Source organism: Copadichromis virginalis, linkage group LG15, assembly GCF_057382275.1.
Source record: "Copadichromis virginalis isolate Kocher_CV1m ecotype Utaka linkage group LG15, C_Virginalis_male_GT1.1, whole genome shotgun sequence".
Taxonomy (NCBI): Eukaryota; Metazoa; Chordata; class Actinopteri; order Cichliformes; family Cichlidae; genus Copadichromis; species Copadichromis virginalis.
This window is the reverse complement of record NC_140632.1, coordinates 42,115,185-42,134,637: the sequence shown is the minus strand read 5'-3', so window position 1 is coordinate 42,134,637 and position 19,453 is coordinate 42,115,185. Positions and strand designations below refer to the sequence as shown.

The 19,453-nt window shown below is 43.2% G+C and overlaps 1 protein-coding gene across 2 annotated transcripts; it reads left to right on the top strand.

Annotated features, from left to right (window-relative positions):
• LOC146693096 (sorting nexin-9-like) lies at positions 1 to 12,742 on the top strand. Of its 2 annotated transcripts, none has more exons than XM_085433460.1 (17): positions 1 to 186; positions 3,565 to 3,651; positions 3,728 to 3,802; positions 6,295 to 6,406; positions 6,490 to 6,646; positions 7,080 to 7,164; positions 7,244 to 7,369; positions 7,577 to 7,694; positions 7,770 to 7,900; positions 8,669 to 8,772; positions 9,077 to 9,180; positions 9,275 to 9,352; positions 10,179 to 10,255; positions 10,367 to 10,456; positions 10,709 to 10,823; positions 12,315 to 12,406; positions 12,497 to 12,742. In XM_085433460.1, exons 1-17 carry the CDS (start codon positions 175 to 177, stop codon positions 12,542 to 12,544), a joined length of 1,611 nt encoding a protein of 536 aa, XP_085289586.1. In that variant the 5' UTR covers positions 1 to 174; the 3' UTR covers positions 12,545 to 12,742. The 2 variants fall into 2 exon arrangements, with proteins under 2 accessions (XP_085289586.1, XP_085289587.1); XM_085433461.1 differs by having other exon boundaries at positions 4 to 186; positions 6,502 to 6,646.
• The last annotated feature ends 6,711 nt before the right edge of the window (positions 12,743 to 19,453 follow it).

Below are 19,453 nucleotides of genomic sequence, written 5' to 3'. Positions count from 1 at the left end.
CTAAAGGTGTCGTTTTATAGGTTTGTTTGCCCTAGAGCTACTGCGGTGCTTTAATTGTGAAGCGCCACAGCGGAAGTGCCGTCCTCGCGCTCCCTACCTTGACGCAGCGGGGCTCAGGTCGGTCCGCGAGCTGACGGCAAGAACCGGGATCGAACCTACTCCTGTGACGTCACCATGGCTGCTCAGGTAAGACCATCGCCTGCACGCGTACCTATCTGCGGTGACCTCTGACCCCGCGGCTGGCTCCAATCAGCGCGCTGAACCGAACCGGATTCGGGGAGCAACAGAACGGCGGGGACACACCTGAGACACGGCAGGTGTCAGCAGACAGGTGCAGCGAGCGGCACGAGGAGAGGAGGGGGACACAGGGGAGACACGGGGGAGACAAGGGGGGAGGGAAGAGCGGCAGGCACGGCTTGTACAGCCGTGGGGAGAACTGCCAACATCCAGTTGGGAAAATAGGAACGCACAGGCTGTTGCTGCGCATGTGCGGGAACACCAGCCCACGTTTAAAAGTTGTCGGAGAAGCTCAGAGGAGGGTCAAAAGTCACAGACCTGCTGCTGAGGAGAGATCGATGAGAGTTATTGATCCCTGCGATGATCAGTGAGGTCTGCAGGCGATATATCAGAAACTTTAGATTGTGAGGACGAACTCAGAGATTGTCAGTGTGAGGAGGTCTCCTGTTTCCCACAGCACAGTCCTCTGACACCAGTGGCGGTCCTAGCCTGTTTGGCGCCCCGGGCGAACACTCCCTCTGGCGCCCCCCCACATACACAAAAAACATATTAAGGATTATACATTACGATAAAACTGTTGTCGAAACATACTGAATTTTGCCAGAGAAACACACATATGAAGAGAGAGAGAGAGTATGCATTGTATGCAAACGGCTACCAAACAGTCATCATAATTCGTCATACAATGAGAACAGGACAAATCAACAATTGACAATTAATATTAAAACCTGTAACATAATGTACTGTTTGGAGTTTAGTATTTTTACCATTTCTTCTTGGAGCAACTGTAATCCACACAATTTCCTTAGGGATTAATAAAGTATTCTGATTCTGATTGTTTCAGGATGACCTGCCATTATCCAATCACACATCTGCTTACCTGCATCTGTTGCTCGTTTCTCCTCCTCTTCTTTTTTATTTTTTCTAAACTGAGCTCCTGATGGCTTTGAACTTTTCTTGTCCACCTTACATTGGTTTTAATTTTGCACTCCGGTATGAACACAAATCCCCCATATCGAGGATCACCGCAACATGATCTAACAGACCTACACCTTAGTTCACAGATTCACTTTGTCTAAGGTTTATTTCTGAGATTTCGCACAATCCAGGATTCAAATCATGAATACATAATTTACAACATTATGAATGAAATGTGCTCTATTTGGAAGTAGCAGGTCTTCCTCCCCTTTCGACGGGTTGTGTGTGAGACTTTAAATCATCAAACTGTAAATTATAAATTTTAAATTGTTATTGATCCCTTTACCCCGAGTCCTAAAGTGTATATTTATTGTCTTACTCTTCTTATATTTATTGTTTGTTTACTTGCACTGCTGTAACTGGAGCCTCGTCGTCTCGTCTCTCTATATACTGGACTGTATGTAGCGGAGATGACAATAAAGTTTACTTTGACTTCAGCAGCGAGCAGGTGCACCGAGGGCTCGCGTTCACTTTTCGCGTATAGAATTTTGAAAAAACATCGGTGCAAATTATAAGTCTGTATCATGATGTCTGGTGTTTTCGTGTTTGTTGTTTTGTTTTTATTTTGTTTTATTGCGAGTTGGTTATTAGATGCTGCTCCAGCCAGCCAGTGAATCCCCCGCTGCGTCGCGCCGCCCTCTCCTCGCTGCGCCGCAAGCAGCAGGCGCACCTCGCTAACGGAGGGCGCCCTTACTCCCAGCAAATGGGCGATAGAAAACCGATCGGTCCCTGTACCATTCCCAATATGCGCTGGCTGATGTCGGGGCAGCACGAGTACGAGCAATTTTTTTATTTTTTATTTTTTGCTGATGCCCGTGATGCCGTCCCGGGCAACCGCCCGTGTCGCCCGTATCTAAAACCGCTACTGTCTGACAGTCAGAGAACTCATCGCTTATTGATTTATTTAAAATAACGCTGGCATGCCTGGGTGTGAGATATCAGCTGTGCTGCAGACGGAGAGCTGAAGCTCATAAAGACCTCAGATTGTTTTTAAACTTGACTCTAAGCGCTTCATGATATGAATGTACCTGCCCATCACCCAAACACCTGGATGTTGTCCACGCTTCAGGTTTATTACTGGCTGTGGAAATCACGTGGCTCACTGTTCTCTGCGTGTTGCTGCGGATGTTCCCATTGGCTGGTACTTGTCTATGAAGCCCTGCTTGGCCTGCTTTCCTCTTACCTTCGTGTTTATATGTGTAACAACCAACACGGCCTTCGCATTCACAGCATCATCCAAATGATCGCCCTGGGAATCGGACAAAATCAGGATTTCAAATGTGCTGCTGGTGTTTCCAGGAATAATCAAATTGACACATCTGTACTTGTTTGTACTTGATGTCTCGTTACCTGTTGTGTCTGTTGCACCTTTGCTGGTGTGGTGGGAATGAGAGCCTGGATGAATAAATCAATCAGACATCTCATGTTTACTCTGATGGTTTCACTGAAGGACGGCGTCCTGATCGGGGATCAGTGATGCGAGGGATGAAACCATGGTAACAGTTTAACAATGAGGGAGACGTGGTGACAGGTCTGCAGCCTCCACCATCACGCTTGGGGCAGAGACTGAGCTGTGGGCGTGGGTGGTGCTGCAGGAAGTGATGGTGTGTTGGAGTGAAACAGACCTGAGGGTGATGGGGACCGTCGTTGTCCTCAGGTGGGGGCGTGGCAATGGAAAACTCACATGATCATTTCTACTGTAAGTAGAAAGAAGTTGTAATATAACAATCACAATTACTCTAATCAGTGAGAGAGTTTGTGACAGTCTCCACAGAGTAAACTTTTATATGACTGACTTGCAACGACGTAGCGCTCCTGCATCAGCGTTAGTCCTGAACTCAAATATAACTTCAAATTATTTTGTGACTGTTCGGCTCTGCAGACGTGTTTGTCAATGCGACAAGCAGAAATCATATTTGTGTTCATGAATAAACGTGTGGAGGCAGGAGACGACGTTTCATCGCTGCACATGGAAATGTCTCTGTGTGAGCTTCTCTGGAAAGAAAAACCCAGAAAGCCTGGAAGTTCCTGATATGTGGATGTCAGGAAGTACTGTGGTCCAACAGGAAGTCAGGTTCGAGAGTTTGTAGTTTCACTGACATCCAGACGTTTCCTCTGAGCCCAAACCAGAGCTGGTTCCTCTGACTGCCCCTAAACTTTAGTTTGTACCAGTCTGAGCTCTGTGCGTGTGTGTGCGTGTGTGTGTGCGCGCACGCGTGCGTGTGTTTGTGTGTGTGTGTGTGTGTGTGTGTGCATGCTTGTGTGCATGCTTGTGTGCATGCTTGTGTGCATGTGTGTTTGTGCGTGTGTGTTTGTGTGTGTGTGCGTGTGTGTGTGTGCGCTCTCCAGGCTCTGGTTCTGTACGACTTCACAGCGGAGCCAGGAAACAACGAGCTGTCGGTGAGAGAGGGGGAGACCATCACTGTGACAGACCAGGTAAACACAGGTGTTTACACTGCACACACTGCAAAGGAAACACGGCTCCACCCCCTCACGTGTCCCTGTTCTTCAGACTGTGGGTGGAGGCTGGATCCAGGCCCAGAACTCCAGCGGACAAACCGGCCTTGTACCTGAGGGATATTTACAGGTGAGCGCTGTGACATTATTTCATGTCGTGTCAACACAAAGAGGCACAGATCAGCGAATTTCACCTTCATCAGTGTCACACACTCTGTCCAACACTTACCTTTGAGTTTAGTTTTTATTATTATTTGACTGTTTGTTTGAATTCAGCTCAGTTTCAGTGAGATTCCAGAACAGAGGCCAGAAAATCAGTATTTCAGTGAAAACAAGCAGCTGACTCACAGGCTGATAGACGTCCAAACATCAATAAATACGTCCATCAGGGCTTCATTGGGCAAACTGCAATCATTTATTTTACCAAACCGACAGAGACTAAAACCGAGGATATTTCATCTTTATTTGATTTCAAGTTCACAAAGGCACAAACACTTCACAGAGATACTGAAAATCACAGCACAGAGTGATAAACCCACCATGGAGACCACTGGACCACACAGTGTAACCTCTGCAGCGCTCTAGAATAACTTTTTGCCACGGTTGCACTGGTGTGCCTGACTTTTTTTCTTAGGCGCACCAGCACAAAAGTTAGGCGCACCCAAATTTTTCAACCGCATCACTTAACACCGCAGTTTTACATGTGCACTTTTTTGGGGGCGGAAATTGCTGTCCATACAGACAATATTGATTTGTAAACGATTAACTAACAATCTTGTCAACACAAAGTTCTTTATTTGGAGCACAGTTCTACCAGAAAGATAAGTTAGTGAAAAAGTGCTTGTGCTTGAAGTGCTTCGGCACTCTTTGGTAATATTGTAGGCAATGTTAAACCTAATCATCACATCGGCTCCTCTGACGACCTGTTTGCTGCTGCCTGCTGCTGAAAGGCAGTGGGGAGAGGGGACACTTGGGCAGTGCATTTATTGCAGCATATAATGTGTTTTCTGGATACACTGTGTGCTTTTTCAGCGTTCAAAGATTGATGGCTCCATTTCAGAGCACTGGCTATGAATTTCAGACGGATCAGGCCTTAACAAAACATGTATCAATAGTTCTTTTCATCTTTTCTTATTCAATTCAATTCAGTTTTATTTATATAGCACCAAATCACAACAACAGTCGCCTCAAGGCGCTTTATATTGTACAGTAGATCGTACAATTATAGATACAGAGAAAAACCCAACAATCATATGAGCAAGCACTTTGGCGACAGTGGGAAGGAAAAACTCCCTTTTAACAGGAAGAAACCTCCGGCAGAACAAGGCTCAGGGAGGGGCGGGGCCATCTGCTGCGACGAGTTGGGGTGAGAGAAGGAAGACAGGATAAAGACATGCTGTGGAAGAGAGACAGAGGTTAATAACAGATATGATTCAGTGCAGAGAGGTCTGTTAACACATAGTGAGTGAGAAAGGTGACTTGAAAGGAAAAACTCAATGCATCATGGGAATCCCCGGCAGCCTACATCTATTGCAGCATAACTAAGGGAGGATCCAGGGTCACCTGGTCCAGCCCTAACTATATGCTTTAGCAAAGAGGAAAGTTTGAAGCCTAATCTTAAAAGTAGAGATAGTGTCTGTCTCCTGAATCCAAACTGGAAGCTGGTTCCACAGAAGAGGGGCCTGAAAACTGAAGGCTCTGCCTCCCATTCTACTTTTAAATACTCTAGGAACAACAAGTAGGCCTGCAGAGCAAGAGCGAAGTGCTCTAATAGGGTGATATGGTACTACAAGGTCATTAAGATAGTAAGACTCTGGTTAGATACCATATTTCTAAGATCAGTATTGAACAGCAGAAATTAAGCTTTCTTGTCCAAGGTCATTTAAGTTCAAAAAAAAAAAAAGAGTGGCCGACAGCGCTGTAAACAACGGTAGACTGGTGGGCAATAAGCGAATGAATAATGCAGAAAGGAGAGACTTTTAGATGGGAAACTGTACTTAAAGTACAGACAGAGAGAGAGAGCTGTGCATGAAGTGTGACTTTATCGTGGTGGAAGCAAAACAGCAAACGTAAGAGGGAATTAATGATGACATTTATCAAATGTGAAGCATAGTTTGGATCTTCTTTTGCTGCTGGTTCAGCGAATTTTGGTTAGAGAGAGACAAAACCTGCACCTCAGAATCTAGCTCAAAAAAGATGTAAACACAAAGCACGGACCCGCCGACACATCAGAGTCAGTGAGCTGTCGGCTTTCAGCTCCAGAATACATTTATATTTCAATCAGGATTTAATTAATCGATACCGCTTTATTCAAGCTACTCACCTCTCTGTCCGTCTGCACTTTCAAACCCCTGACTATCTCTGATTGGTTCAGACCACGATAGGGGCATAATGCGTGTCTGTTGTTGACCACACGGAGATCTTCAGAGTTGCCGAGGCTTTTTTTTGTTCGTACTCGAACAGTTGGTCAAACTGGTGTGACCCAAGATTTTTTTTAGTCGCACAATTGAAAAATTTGGTTGCATTTGCGACCATATTGGTAGCACCCTGCTCTGATGGCTACAGTAAAGTCTGTATCGTCTGCAGGAACATCTGTTTGTTAAAGATGTTGTCATGTTTCAGATCAGAAACACTGGTGGTGTTGGAGGAGGCGGCGACCTGAGCTCGGGGGGCGGGGCTTTTGTCAGTCACACACAGGGATGGGACAGTCGAGGATACAATCCCACACAGCACGGTAACATACGCTTGTTTCAGCTCATTTTCAAGTATAGTGTGTTACTGTGAGGAAAAAGGTTTTACATCAGGAATGTCGAGCAGTGTCCCTATCAGCTGTTCAGGATGATGACGGCGAGTGGGACGACGAATGGGATGACCAGTCGGTGAGCAGTTACCATGACAACAACCAACCGGAAGGGGAGGCCGGAGCCTCAGGACGAAGCGCCCATGGACCCAGTGTTAAGATCTCCCTCAATAAGTACATATGTTTCTGAAATATGCAAATATAACAGACGACTCACAGTAGAGCTAAAAGTAGAGTCCAGTAGATGTCGGTCCATAGAGCAAAGTAAACACTGGTAGGAGTCATTAGATGTCAGTCACAGTGGTTAGCAGTTGGTAGATTCCTGTAGAAGACAGTAGAGCTTACTAAACATCAGTTGAGTTCAGTAGATGTCAGTAGATGTCAGTAGTGATGGTAAACCCTAGTAGATTTCAGTGGAAGGGAGTGAATGTTGGTAGTTGTTAGATATTATTAAAAATTAATGGAAGCAGATGTCAGTGGAAGTTGGCAGAATTTGGTAGATGTCAGTAGAAATCAGTAGAAATGAGTAGATGTCAGTATAATTCGGTAGATGTCAGTAGAAATCAGTAGAAACGAGTAGAAGACAGTGATGCCTTCTTGTCTTTAGGTTCTCGTTCTCCAAAGGTCCGAGTCCAGAAGTCTTTATGTTAGCCCGACCTCCGGCTGACAGCAGAGAGAGGCTTCCTGTCTACGTGAGTCCAACATTTTTCTCTTGGTTAATGATGTGTGGTGTTGATTGCTCTGATTGGCTCTTGGTCCTCGTCCGATCAGATGGGAGAAGTAGGTCCCGTCTGGCTGTACCCGACGTCTCCTCTGGACTGTGTGATTGCTGATCCAAAGAAAGAGTCCAAAATGTACGGACTGAAGAGCTTCATCGAGTACCAGATAACACCCAATGTGAGCTTAGTAGCACTTTTTTTTAAAACTTGCTTTTGGTTGATTTTTATTTTTAGGTTTTAGCTTCTGTGAAGCACTTTGTGATTTTTATCTTGAAAGGTGCTATATAAATAAAATTTTACTTACTTACTTTACTTACTCTGTAGTACTTAGTAGTACTTGCAGTATCACTGGGTATCAATCTCTGACTTCTCCCTCTTCCTCCAGACAACCAACAGCCCTGTCAATCATCGCTACAAGCACTTTGATTGGCTGTATGAGCGTCTGCTGGAGAAGTTTGGGTCCATACTGCCCATCCCCTCACTGCCTGACAAACAGGTGACAGGTGAGCCATCGCCATAGCTACCCTGTATGACCCAGCAAACACCTTTGACCTTACCAGTCTCACCCGTGCTTGTAGGCAGGTTTGATGATGACTTCATTAGGATGAGGATGGAGGGTCTGCAGGCCTGGATGACTCGGATGTGTCGGCACCCCATCGTCTCTCAGAGTGAAGTCTTTCAGCTCTTCCTCACCCACAGAGATGAGAAGGTAGGTGAAGCTCCACCTCCTGCTTTACATCTTTCAGGTACTCAATGATGGGTTTTAGTGTGCTCTGTAATGTCTGTCCTCTTACCATTGCTGGTATGGATTCCAAAATAAAAAATAAAAAAAATAAATAAAGTGTGCGTATGTATGTACATATATGTACTTGTGTGTGTAGATATATATGTATGTATATGTATGTGTGTTTGTTACTTGTAGTTATTACTACCTGTTACCTGTGGTAATGCAATTTATAATTTATATATTCTGTATTCAGTTATGAAGGCTCTAATTGTTGGTTGCGAGCTGCCGCTTAGATGCTTGTATGTGCCCGGAGCTGTTGATGGGTCTGTATGCAATGATGGGCGTAGCTGCGGGAAGTTTATTATTTTTTTTGTTGATGAGTGAGTATAGGGGTGGGATTTAATAAGTTTTCTTCGTCCCACTCCTTTTTCAGGAAATTTTTATTTTTTGTTTTGTGTATTTTATGTTCAATATAGGTATTTGTTGTGCCTGAAAATGAATAAATAAATGAATGAATGAATGAAAACCTGAGAACCTGCTGTCTAAGCCTCTGGGATGTATTTTTTGTTTACTCACAAACAAATGAAAGACTACAAACACAAACCAGAAGGCTTCAGGTACAGAACAGACCCCACCCATAGGTTATAAATGTTTGTATGGTCTTTTATGGAGATTATGTTTGAGCCAGTCAGGTGTGATGATATCTGATGCTGCTTGCTGATTGGCTAAGGCTGTTTGTTGTTGTTTCAGGAGTGGAAGGCGGGGAAGAGGAAGGCAGAGAAAGACGAGACGGTGGGTCCAATGATGTTCAGTTTGGTTGAACCTGAAGCTGCAGAGCTCGATGTCATCCAGGTGTAAGTCACTCAGTCTGCTCGTAAAGGCCTATACCCTGGGTTTGGTCTGTCAGGCTACCTCTGATTGGTTCGCTCATTAGGGTCGTCTAACTTGTGTCTGTCAAATGTCACATGACCAGTCATCAGGCGTCAATCCCTTTTTTAGCTGTAGCTCACTGGGAGTGCCACAGGGCGGTGTACTGGGCCCATTACTGTTCCTTATTATAAATGTACTTTCACTGTTCTTCCATCAAACAGCAGCTCAGTTTCACATGTTTTTACCTGTGGCTTTTTACCTTTGTGTGACCTCTGAGTGTGTGTGCAGTGAACAGAGGTGTGAACACTACAGCCGCTTTACAAAGTCCATGGATGACGGCATCAGAGAGCTGCTGAACGTCGGGCACGCGCACTGGAAACGCTGCACCGGACGTCAGTGCATACATTTAAAGTTATTCCGTGTACATGTACACAGAATACTTACAGCTGTGATTGGGTGGTAATGTGTTCATCTGTTTTTAACCAGCGCTTCCTAAAGAGTATGAGCGCATCGGCCAAGCCTTCAGAAACCTGTCAACTGTATTCATCACCAGCAAATATCCAGGTGAGCGAGGGAGGAGTGTGGGGGTGGAGGGTGGAGGAGGGAGGATGGAAGATAGAAGGATGGAAGGAGGGAGGAGGGTAGGATAGAAGGAGGGAGGATGGAAGGAGGCAGGAGGGGAGGATGGAAGGAGGATGAAAGGAGGGAGGGAGGAAGGAAGGAGGGAATGATGGAAGGAGGGAGGATAGAGGGATAGGAAGAAGAGTGGAAGGATGGAGGAAGCATGGAAGGAAGGAGGAAGGAACGAGTGAGGAAGGATGAAAGGAAGGAGGATGGAAGGATAGAAGTAGGTAGGAATGAAGGATTGACGGTGGAAGGACTGAGGAAGGATAGAAAGATAGAAAGAGGGAGGATGGAAGTATAGAAGAAAGGAGGGAGGAAGAGAGGAAGGATGAAAGGAAGGAGGATGGAAGGATAGAAGTAGGTAGGAAAGAAGGAGGGAGGGTGGAAGGACTGAGGAAGGATGGAAAGATAGAAAGAGGGAGGATGGAAGTATAGAAGAAAGGAGGGAGGAAGAGAGGGAGGATGGAAGGAGGGTGGATGGAAGGAGGGAGGGTGGATGGAAGGAGGGAGGAAGGATGGAAAGATAATCACAATGCAGGGACTCCAGCAACACTTAAACAGGAACAACTTTATTGACTAACCAACGGTTTTGTTTACATTCTCGGAGGACTTGAAGCTCTCCCGCGGTGCATTCAGGGACTCTGAGCTCAGTGTGTTCTTTCTGAACCATTTTCCTTAAAGCTGGTTTCCATTGTGAAATACGTAAATATCCAGTAAACATCTATTATGTGGTATAAGTACAGACTTTTAAGTGTCTGCGATGCAGGCGAGGCGACGTTGACCGACGCTCTGACGGCTGCTGGAAAAACCTACGAGGAGATTGCTGAGGTCGTCGCCCAGCAGGTAAAAACACACACACCTATGTATAAATACACAGTATACTGTGTTTTCTCAGTCTTACAATAATATTTGTTTATTCTCTTACTGCATTCTTTGTTGTGTTGATGTTTCCAGCCTCAGAAGGACCTCCACTTCCTGTTGGAGACTAACAGCGAGTACAAAGGGTTGCTGGCATGTTTTCCAGACATCATCGCTGTACACAAGGTACAGCAGAACTACTGTGTGTAGTGACTATACTACACACAGTACTGCTACACATAACTGCAGGTGCACACAGAGAATGTCTGAAAACATGAGACAATAAAACAGACTGAAGCTGGAAACTGAGGCTTTTATTTTGGAGGTTTTTATTCAATCGCTGTCAGAGCAACATTAATTGGGGAATGGGAGGGGCTCCAGATGTGCTGAGGAGGGCGTGGTCTCACCTGTGTGTGTGTGTGTGTGTTTGTGTTTCAGGCTGCTGCAGATAAAGTGAAGGAAGGTGATCGTTTGGTTTCTGCAGGAAAAATGAACAACAGCGACAGGAAGTGCATGAACCAGCGGCTCAGCTGCATGAGCTACGCCCTGCAGGGTAACAGCACACACAGACACACACACACACACCACCCAAAAATCCCAGCAAACCCAAAGGTCAAAGTAATCTCTTTGATAAAGTTATCAGCCCCTGGTGAAATTTAAAGCTGTCATGCTTTTAGCAGAGCGATGGATTTTCTGCGCAGTGTTTCTGAACATGCTTGTTTTATTTAAAAAGCATAAATCTGTTTACAAACAATGACAGAATAATTTCAGAGAGACAAACATGACCACAGTCAGTTTGTCCTCCTGAAGAACTGAGCTTGTCATTGACTCACAGCTTGGACCTGCTGTGCAATGACCTGTGTTCACTCTGTAACACTCAAAGATGTTAAATTAAGACCAAACCAAGGAATTTCTCCAGTTTACAGTTGGTATAAACACATCTGTGAGGGTTTGATCTGAGAAAGCAGCGTCCCAAATCCAAAGACACTTTATAAATCACTTCAGACCTGAGGAGAAGAGTGAAAGTTATCACAGTGTCTCCAAGTGTGGACAACAGGAGTGAGGAGAAACTCAGAGAGAACCACGACGATCCTGCTGAGGAACATGCTGCAGGAGACCAGAATGGGCGTTACCACCACCCACTCAGAGCCCCAACTTTAATCTTTGGCCTGAGCCGAAGACCAAGATCCCCATCAGGACACATCACATCTGGAGGAGCTTCAGAAGAAGGAGAAGGGGCCGCGGTCACTCAGGAGACAGAGACACACAGCTGACCTTTAGCATCACAGGATCATTCAGGGACTTCATGCAACCCTTCAAAATAAAACTGTCTTGCTCTGTCTGACAGCAGAGTAGACGGTCACATGTACAAACCCTGTGAGGGTGTTTCCTGCTCAGCTCGTCTCGTCAGACACTCAGCTTTAGTCACCTGCTGCCTTTTCATGATGTCATCGCGTTACCTCATCACCGGCCATAGTTTCAGCTGTTTCTGTTTCACATGTAAAAAAAAAAAGAAAAAAAAAAGGTAAATGTCATTTGTATAGTGCTTTATTCAGTCCCTAAGGACCCCAAAGCGCTTTACACTACATTCAGTCATCCACCTATCCACACACAGGTGATGGCAAGCTACATTGTAGCCACAGCCGCCCTGGGGCGCACTGACAGAGGCGAGGCTGCCGGACACAGGCGCTACCGGGCCCTCTGACCACCAGCAGTAGGCAAACATAGGGTTAGTATCTTGCCCAAGGATATTTGACATGCAGCCAGGAGGCAGCCTGGGATCGAACCACCGACCTTCTGATTAGTGGCTGACCTGCTGTGCCACCTGAGCTGCAGCCACCACCTACATACCACATGTGTATGAAGAGATGATAATGTTGGGTTCATGTCAATTCCACCAAAATAAAAATCCAAGAACGACTGATCTAAGAACTAAATAATAAAGTAAATAAAATGATACCACAATAGTATAAAGTTAATGTTTGTATGTGTAATAAATAAAAAAATGTCCAAGGGTAACTCGCCGCTGTCTGCTCTCCTCCAGCTGAGATGAACCATTTCCATAGCAACCGTATCTACGACTACAACCGAGTGATGCAGCTTTACCTGGAGCAGCAGGTCACCTTCTACCAGCAGGTGAGCGCCAGGCGGGAGGCGGGGTGGGCGGAGTCTGGTTGCGTGTTTAGGTCTGTGATGTCGTCTCCTATCTGCTCTCTGATTGGTCAGATCGCAGATAAGCTGAGAGAAGCTCTGAGCCAGTTCACCACGCTGTGAGGACGCCGCCGCCACCATGTGATGTCACATGTGACATCACAGCCTGAGTCACTGTTAACAAAATAAAAGCCTCATAATCTTTATAGTGTAAATGTTGATATGATAATGATTAATGATGAGTTTCCTTCTTTTTCTGCTTTATTTAAAAACTTTTTAACAGTTGATTTTACACGTTTAATAAAACTTTCTACGCCTCCACCTGGCTCTACCTCATCTTTATTGATATTATCAGTAGCAATTATTTTACTGTGACAGTGCAGAAAACTTGTTTAAATGTGTGCGGGATAAGCTGCTCAGTTTCCATCGAAACTGTAAAACAGGGAAGGTTTTTTTCAGCTGCAGATCTGTTCAGGCTGAACATCATGATTATTGACCCTGACTCAGGAAGCTGCAGGAACACTGGCTATATCTCAGTTCAGGGTCTGCAGCCTTAGAGTACGCAGCCTTAACAGTCCACAAGGGCCGCGTACTCAAAGACCGCTAAGGCCAGAAGTGCGAGGCTTGTAAAATTGGAAGTTATTTATATTTCCTATCACCTTATACCTTCACTCAAAGACCAGTATCTGTGACAGTGTATATATAGATGTATTATATATGAGAGACAAATATTGTTCTTTTAATATGTTGGCATTACTAAATTTGGCTCAATGCTTACATACATGTGTATGCCTCTGTCAGTGCGCCTCAGGGCAGCTGTGGCTACAATGTAGCTGCCATCGCCAGTGTGTGAATGTGTGTGTGAATGGGTGAATGACTGAATGTAGTGTGAAGCGCTTTGGGGTCCTTAGGGACTAGAAAAGCGCTATACAAATGCAGGCCATTTACCATTTTATGTGTAAAAAGAAAATGTACGAGCTGTGATAACTGTGTCTGATAGAATGAAGAGTAGACTGATATATGAAATATTCCTTTATTGGGTGAGAAAATCAGACCATGTCATAACTGCTTTAAGTCATACAGAATAGACATCAGAGCCTTAAACAGGCTGACTTCTGCTTAAAGTTCCCGGAGGTACTTGATTCAGTCCACAGGATCGGACAACGACGTGAGTCCTCTTCTGTGCCATTGCCCAGTGCCATAATCTTGCAATTTACCATGAGACACTTTCGAGTCATCACCTGAAAGGCGTTGAAGGGATCTGACTACCTGAAGACAAGGAAGCTCCATTTCGAAGAAGATCTCTCTCCTGAGAACCGAGAGAGATGCAACCACTTATGGCCACAGGTGGAGAAAGCACATAAGGAGGGGGAAATTGTCTACTTCGTCGGAGCCCGTGCTTTCGTGAACAGAAAAGAAATTCACTGAAATCCCTTTCAGTCCTGTTTGCGGATGTGCCTCAAGGTCTCTTTTCCTTATTGTTCTAAAGACTTATAATAAGCTGTTGTTGCTAAAAACGTTTTTGAAGCACTTTTTTAGACAGAGTAGTTCTGTTCTCTCTGAAGCTTACACACTCTTCTCAGGGTAAAAAGTTAATTTACTTTTCAAAGTTTCATCTCTATCCTTTAATTCTTTAAATGCTCGAGGACTAAGGGACAATACCAAAAGGAAGGCTCTGTTTTTATATGCTAAACGTTTGAATACTGACTTTTGTCTCATACAAGTATCCCATTCTGAACCTAAGGACGCTAACTTCTGGAAATCCCAATGGGGTGAAGATTTATGGATGTCTCATGGCACCAACCATCCAGCGGGAACTGATTCTGAAACATAAGTTTAAGGAAAAAATATATCTTCAGAAACTGATCCGAAAGAGGACATTTTATTTTGCTGATGATCAGACCCTTTTACTGGGAAACATTTATGGCTACAATAACAAACAGGAGAATACTGACCTAATACTTATAGTAAATGAAAAGAAATCAGTCTTTAATGAGTAAATTTGCTAATCTAAAGATTATATTAGGAGGGGACTGGAATCATTCACTCAATACCATGATAGGTAGATGGCCGAGTAAAAGTCAGGAAAGTAGCAATTATATGATGGATTTTATAAAGGAAAGAGACCTAATTGATAACTGGAGACTTAAAACTCCAACAATTAAGGAATTTTCATGAAAAAATAGATCAAGTTTCTTACAGTCTCGTATTGATTATTGGTTAATTTCTGATCCTTTATCCAAATATGTTTCTATATTAAAAATGTTGCCAACACCCTTAACAGATCATAAAACTACCGTCTAAAAGAGTGAATTCATATTGAGAGTTAAATAATTCTCTTATACTGAATGATTCTTTGGTAAAGGAAATTAAAACAAAAATAGATGAGTATTGGAAAAGGCATGTGTTGAAAATGCTTTTAGTAAAAATTGGGAGTTCATGAAATTTGAATTGACATCTCTCTTAATGAGAAGAGGAGCTGAAATAGTTAAAAATAGAAAAAAAGAAGAGTTGGAAATAACTTCTGAAATTATGGCTTTGTCAAGATCACCTGATAATTTATCTGAAGATAACAGGAACAGACTTCAAATTTTACATTAAATTAGAAAATATATATATTTAAAAGGCAAAAGGTACCTTTGTGAGAAGGAAATGGGTCTAAGAGGGAGAACAAAAACTCCAGCTATTTTTTCAAATTAGAAAAACATCACAACACACTTGGCACCATGACTAAACTGTGTTCAGATGGGTCATCACACAAGACCCTCAAGTGATTACCAAGACTTGTGAACTTTTTTATAAAACTTTATATAAATCAATTTTTTCTACAGAAGTCATGAACATTTTTTATGATTCCTTAGGTAATATTAAAACAATTATTGACAATAATAAAACTATGTCTGATGCCCTCATCACAGCAACTTAATAAGAGTCCAGGGAATGACGGGTGGACTTGTGAATTTTACAAATTATTTTTAAAGGACTTCTCACGCTTTTACATAAAGTATATATTGAAAGCATTGCTAATGAAAAAGTCCCTCCTTCCTTGATTCAGGGACTAATTACTTTGATTTCCAAGCCTCAAAAAGACGTCCTTTTGATAGAAATTTGGACCTATTTCACTGCTCAATAATGATCATAAAATAATTGCTATGTCTGGCTAAAAAATTAAAATGTGCACTTAATGATATTATTGATGAAACACATTCTGGTTTTATGACTGGGCAGACACATAACAAACAACATAATAATTAATATTTTTGGTCATTCAGGTTTAATCACAGATAATAGTTTCATTCTTTTTTTGGATTTTTATAAAGTTTTCAACTCCATTGAACATGAATTCATGTTCAGCGCACTTGATATTTTTGGTTTTGGAAATATGTTTAAAAAATCCATTCAAACTTTATATGCAGATGCAAAAAGCTCAATCAAACTCCTGTATGGTACAACGAAGAGATTTGATATCAACCGTGGGATCCGTCAAGGTTGTCCGATTTCGGCATATCTTTTCCTTCTTCCTATGCAGACTTTCTATTCATTTTAAAAACAGCAGTGTAATGTTGCTGGCAGAACTTTATCTATTACTCAACTAGCGGATGACACAATACTTTTTTAAAAGGATAAATCTCAAATTGGTGAAGCTCTCAAAGTCATCAAAAATTTCTCAATAGCCTCTGGTCTCCAACGCAACATTCCAAAATGTGATCTTTTCACAGTTAAATGCTGCACAGATACTATTATATCAGGTGTTCCTGTTAAAGATAAGGCTAAATATCTTGGTATTATCATTCAAAAAGACCAAGATGCTAGATTATCTGAACATTTAGTCCCTCATAACTTCAATATAACAAAGATTTAATCTTTGGCTTCAAAGGGATTTACCCATCAGTGGAAGATCCTTGGTAGCCAAAGTTGAAGGCCTTTCCAGACTTTCCCTTTCCCTGATGTTAAATATGGACTTTTTTTTAAGGTACCTGGTTTGTTTTCTCCCTGTAAACACACAGGACTGATCACACCTGTGGTTCAGGTAAATACCTGAGTGATGACATGTTTCTGAGTCTCAGGTGAGTGTGAGGGAGCTCTGCTGCCCTCTAGTGACTGTTCACCGGGAACACATGGGCGGTGATTTATTTAAACTTTATTTAAAAAGTGAGTGCGAGCAGACACTGATAAACATAGTTGTTAACAGGATGTCTCATCAATATCAACATGAATCGTCATTGTTGTGTCCTTGAAGATAAAACAGGAAACCCACAGTTGGATCTCTGTGACCCAGACTTATGTATGTTGATCTTTCTGGTTGTCGTGACTGTATTTCTTCTACGTTTAGTGTTTGTATTTTCTGCTTTTAGGTTTGTTATGTAATCTTTAGGTTTATGTCATCATGTCTGCCATCTTTACTGCCTCCTGTGTTTCTCGTGTTTGATGTTCCCTCTCTGTCTCTCCTGACCAGACTTCATGAGGGTGGTCTGAGGGCCCGACATCCTCTAGTGCAGTGGTGTCAAAAGTAGTCCTTTTGCACCATGACAAGCTGTGACATGCATCAAATGACTGAACTGCCATTCAGCATGCAGGCAAGTTCTATAGCAGGTATGTCCAACTCCAGGTCCCAAGGGTCGGCATCCTGCAGGTTTTAGATGTGTCCTGTTCTTCCAACACAGCTGATTTAAAGGGCTAAATGACCATTTCAACATGTCTTGAAGTAATGAACTAATCACTTAGGTGGTCTATCTAAAACCTGCTGGACACCAGTCCTCGGGGCCTGGAGTTCCCACCCCTGTTCTACAGAGTCTTGCAAATGACCTACTAATTTTATTCAGGTGTGTTGCAGCAGGAACAGGTAAAAGTTTCGAGGGCTGGAGTTTGACCCCTGTGCTCACTGCCCGGCACCATGGAGCCTGACTGGCATTTGCCATAGAATACCAGAATTATTATAATTTTACTTTACTACAGTCTATTTTAACCTGGTGCTGTGATGCACTGAGGAATGTGAATCTTATGTGTGTGTGAACATAACCCGATTATTAAAGCTTTAGTGTTGTCTGTGCCTTCTGTTTTTCAATTCATTCTTCATGAATTAATCCGATCCTTGTAAAAAGAAAACATGAATATTCTGCTTTCTGCTCTGTATAGGGTTGCCAACTCCCTGAAAAATAAATAAGGGACACCTCGTGGCCAGGGCCGGGCGACCCAGTTGTCTTCACCCTTCCCAGTGTGGTGAATTTTCTAGCTCTTTTTTTGTGTGTGAAATTATTTTTTTAACCCTTTGACTTGAATTTGATTTAAGTAGATGTGTATTCTTTGTGATATGAACACATGTGAAACAAATGATCATTTAGCCATTTATTTTTAGCTCAAAATGACAACATTAACACATAAAACAGGTCTCTTTCTTAAACAGAAGCCTGTCATGCTTAACTTTTGAGAATATAAGTAAATCTTTCTTTAAAAGAACTCTGTCCTGCTTAACTTAAAATAATAGAAAACAATAGAAAGAAAAACATTCTTGTAACAGTGCACATTTAGTGCATTTAGTACAATTGGCTTCAGCTGAGGTATTATTTCAGCTTTTCTAATGCTAATCAGCTGCTCCTGTTTGTAAACCCACTTGTTCCCATGATTACGCATCTTAACTCATCATCATTATTCATCTATGTATTACTTTTATGTATTAGTCATCTATTTGTTGTAATCATCTATCCTTGCAGTCGTTTATTACACAAAATAAATTATATTATCACACGTCTGGCCACATAGCGCTGATATTCACTGCACATGCCCATATTAACTTTTTCCAGCCAGGTGTTTTCCTTTTCCCATTCTTCCCTTTCTCTGAGCGAACAAACATTGCTGCTCTAACGCTGGGCTCACACTGTGCGGTTTTAGGCCCATTTTGAGCCGATTTTTGAGTGATCGGACCGATTTTGGCCTTCATCGTGTAGTATACGTGGGGTAACGAGAAGTGATTAACACCTCACGACCAGCTCCCGATCATCAATCGCTCGTGAGGTTCTCACCACAGCCGCTCACACTGCTCGCGCGCAAACACGTAAACGCCGTGAAAAAGACGGAGCAGCACGGCTGTGCAGCGTGTGATCTGGACACAAGCGATGGAGGCACAACTTGTAGAACTTTGAAAAGCTCATCCGAGCCTTTTCGATGTGGCCTCACAAAATTATCACGACCACAACAACCGTGAAAATAGTTGGATTTACACTGTTGCTCAGTCACAGCTGCCTGATCATGTTTTTCATTAGCAATTTAGCAAAGTTGATGGTGGTGGTGTGTCTGTGTGAGTGAGAGACAGAGAGAGCGAGCGACAGATTTTCTGTTATAACCTTAATTTTATGGAGGCACAGTGTGAGCACTCAGGTCGCATCAGAGCATCGGGCGGTATAGTGTGAGACCTGCATCGTGACCTACCAACGTCTAATCCCTGCGAGTCAATCGTGCAGTTTGAGCAGGAGCTGAATGGCGCGACTGAAAAAATCGCACAGTGTCTGCCCAGCTTTAGGTGTACTGTCGTCCGAGACTTGCACCGCAGTGACGGCGTTTGTTTCCCTGTTGGCCATGCTTCTTGTTGTGGTCATCTGTTGTCTTCCGGTATTTTCTCCGTAAGCGACCTTTCCTCGACCAATGAGATGAGCGGTAATCTGAATTGTCATACTCGAATTGTCATCAGTGTGCTGTCAGCTCATTGGTCACAAAGCAGGAGAGGGGCTGGGAATTATGTTTTCAAACAAAGCGTTAATTCCATAAACATTTATAGACTACTTTTGATTCTCACTGTATTACGGGACAAAGTGCGTCCCTTATTAGCTCAATACGGGACGTGTACTTTTGTTTCTAAATACGGGACGATTCCGTATTTTAAGGGACGGTTGGCAACCCTAGCTCTGTAGGTCCTCACCTCTGCTGACCAGGAACACCACAAGGCCTAAGATGTGATCTTCTGGACATGTGATCATGTTAATGTGGTTCAGGTCTTCACACACTGAGAACATCCTCTGTCTGATATACATGCTGGTA

Bases quoted from the DNA above. Each gene is read 5' to 3' on its own strand.
- LOC146693096 (XM_085433460.1), top strand. The intron at 7,165-7,243 runs GTGAGTCCAACA...TCGTCCGATCAG, and splicing joins GAGAGAGGCTTCCTGTCTAC to ATGGGAGAAGTAGGTCCCGT. The intron at 10,256-10,366 runs GTAAAAACACAC...TGATGTTTCCAG, and splicing joins CTGAGGTCGTCGCCCAGCAG to CCTCAGAAGGACCTCCACTT.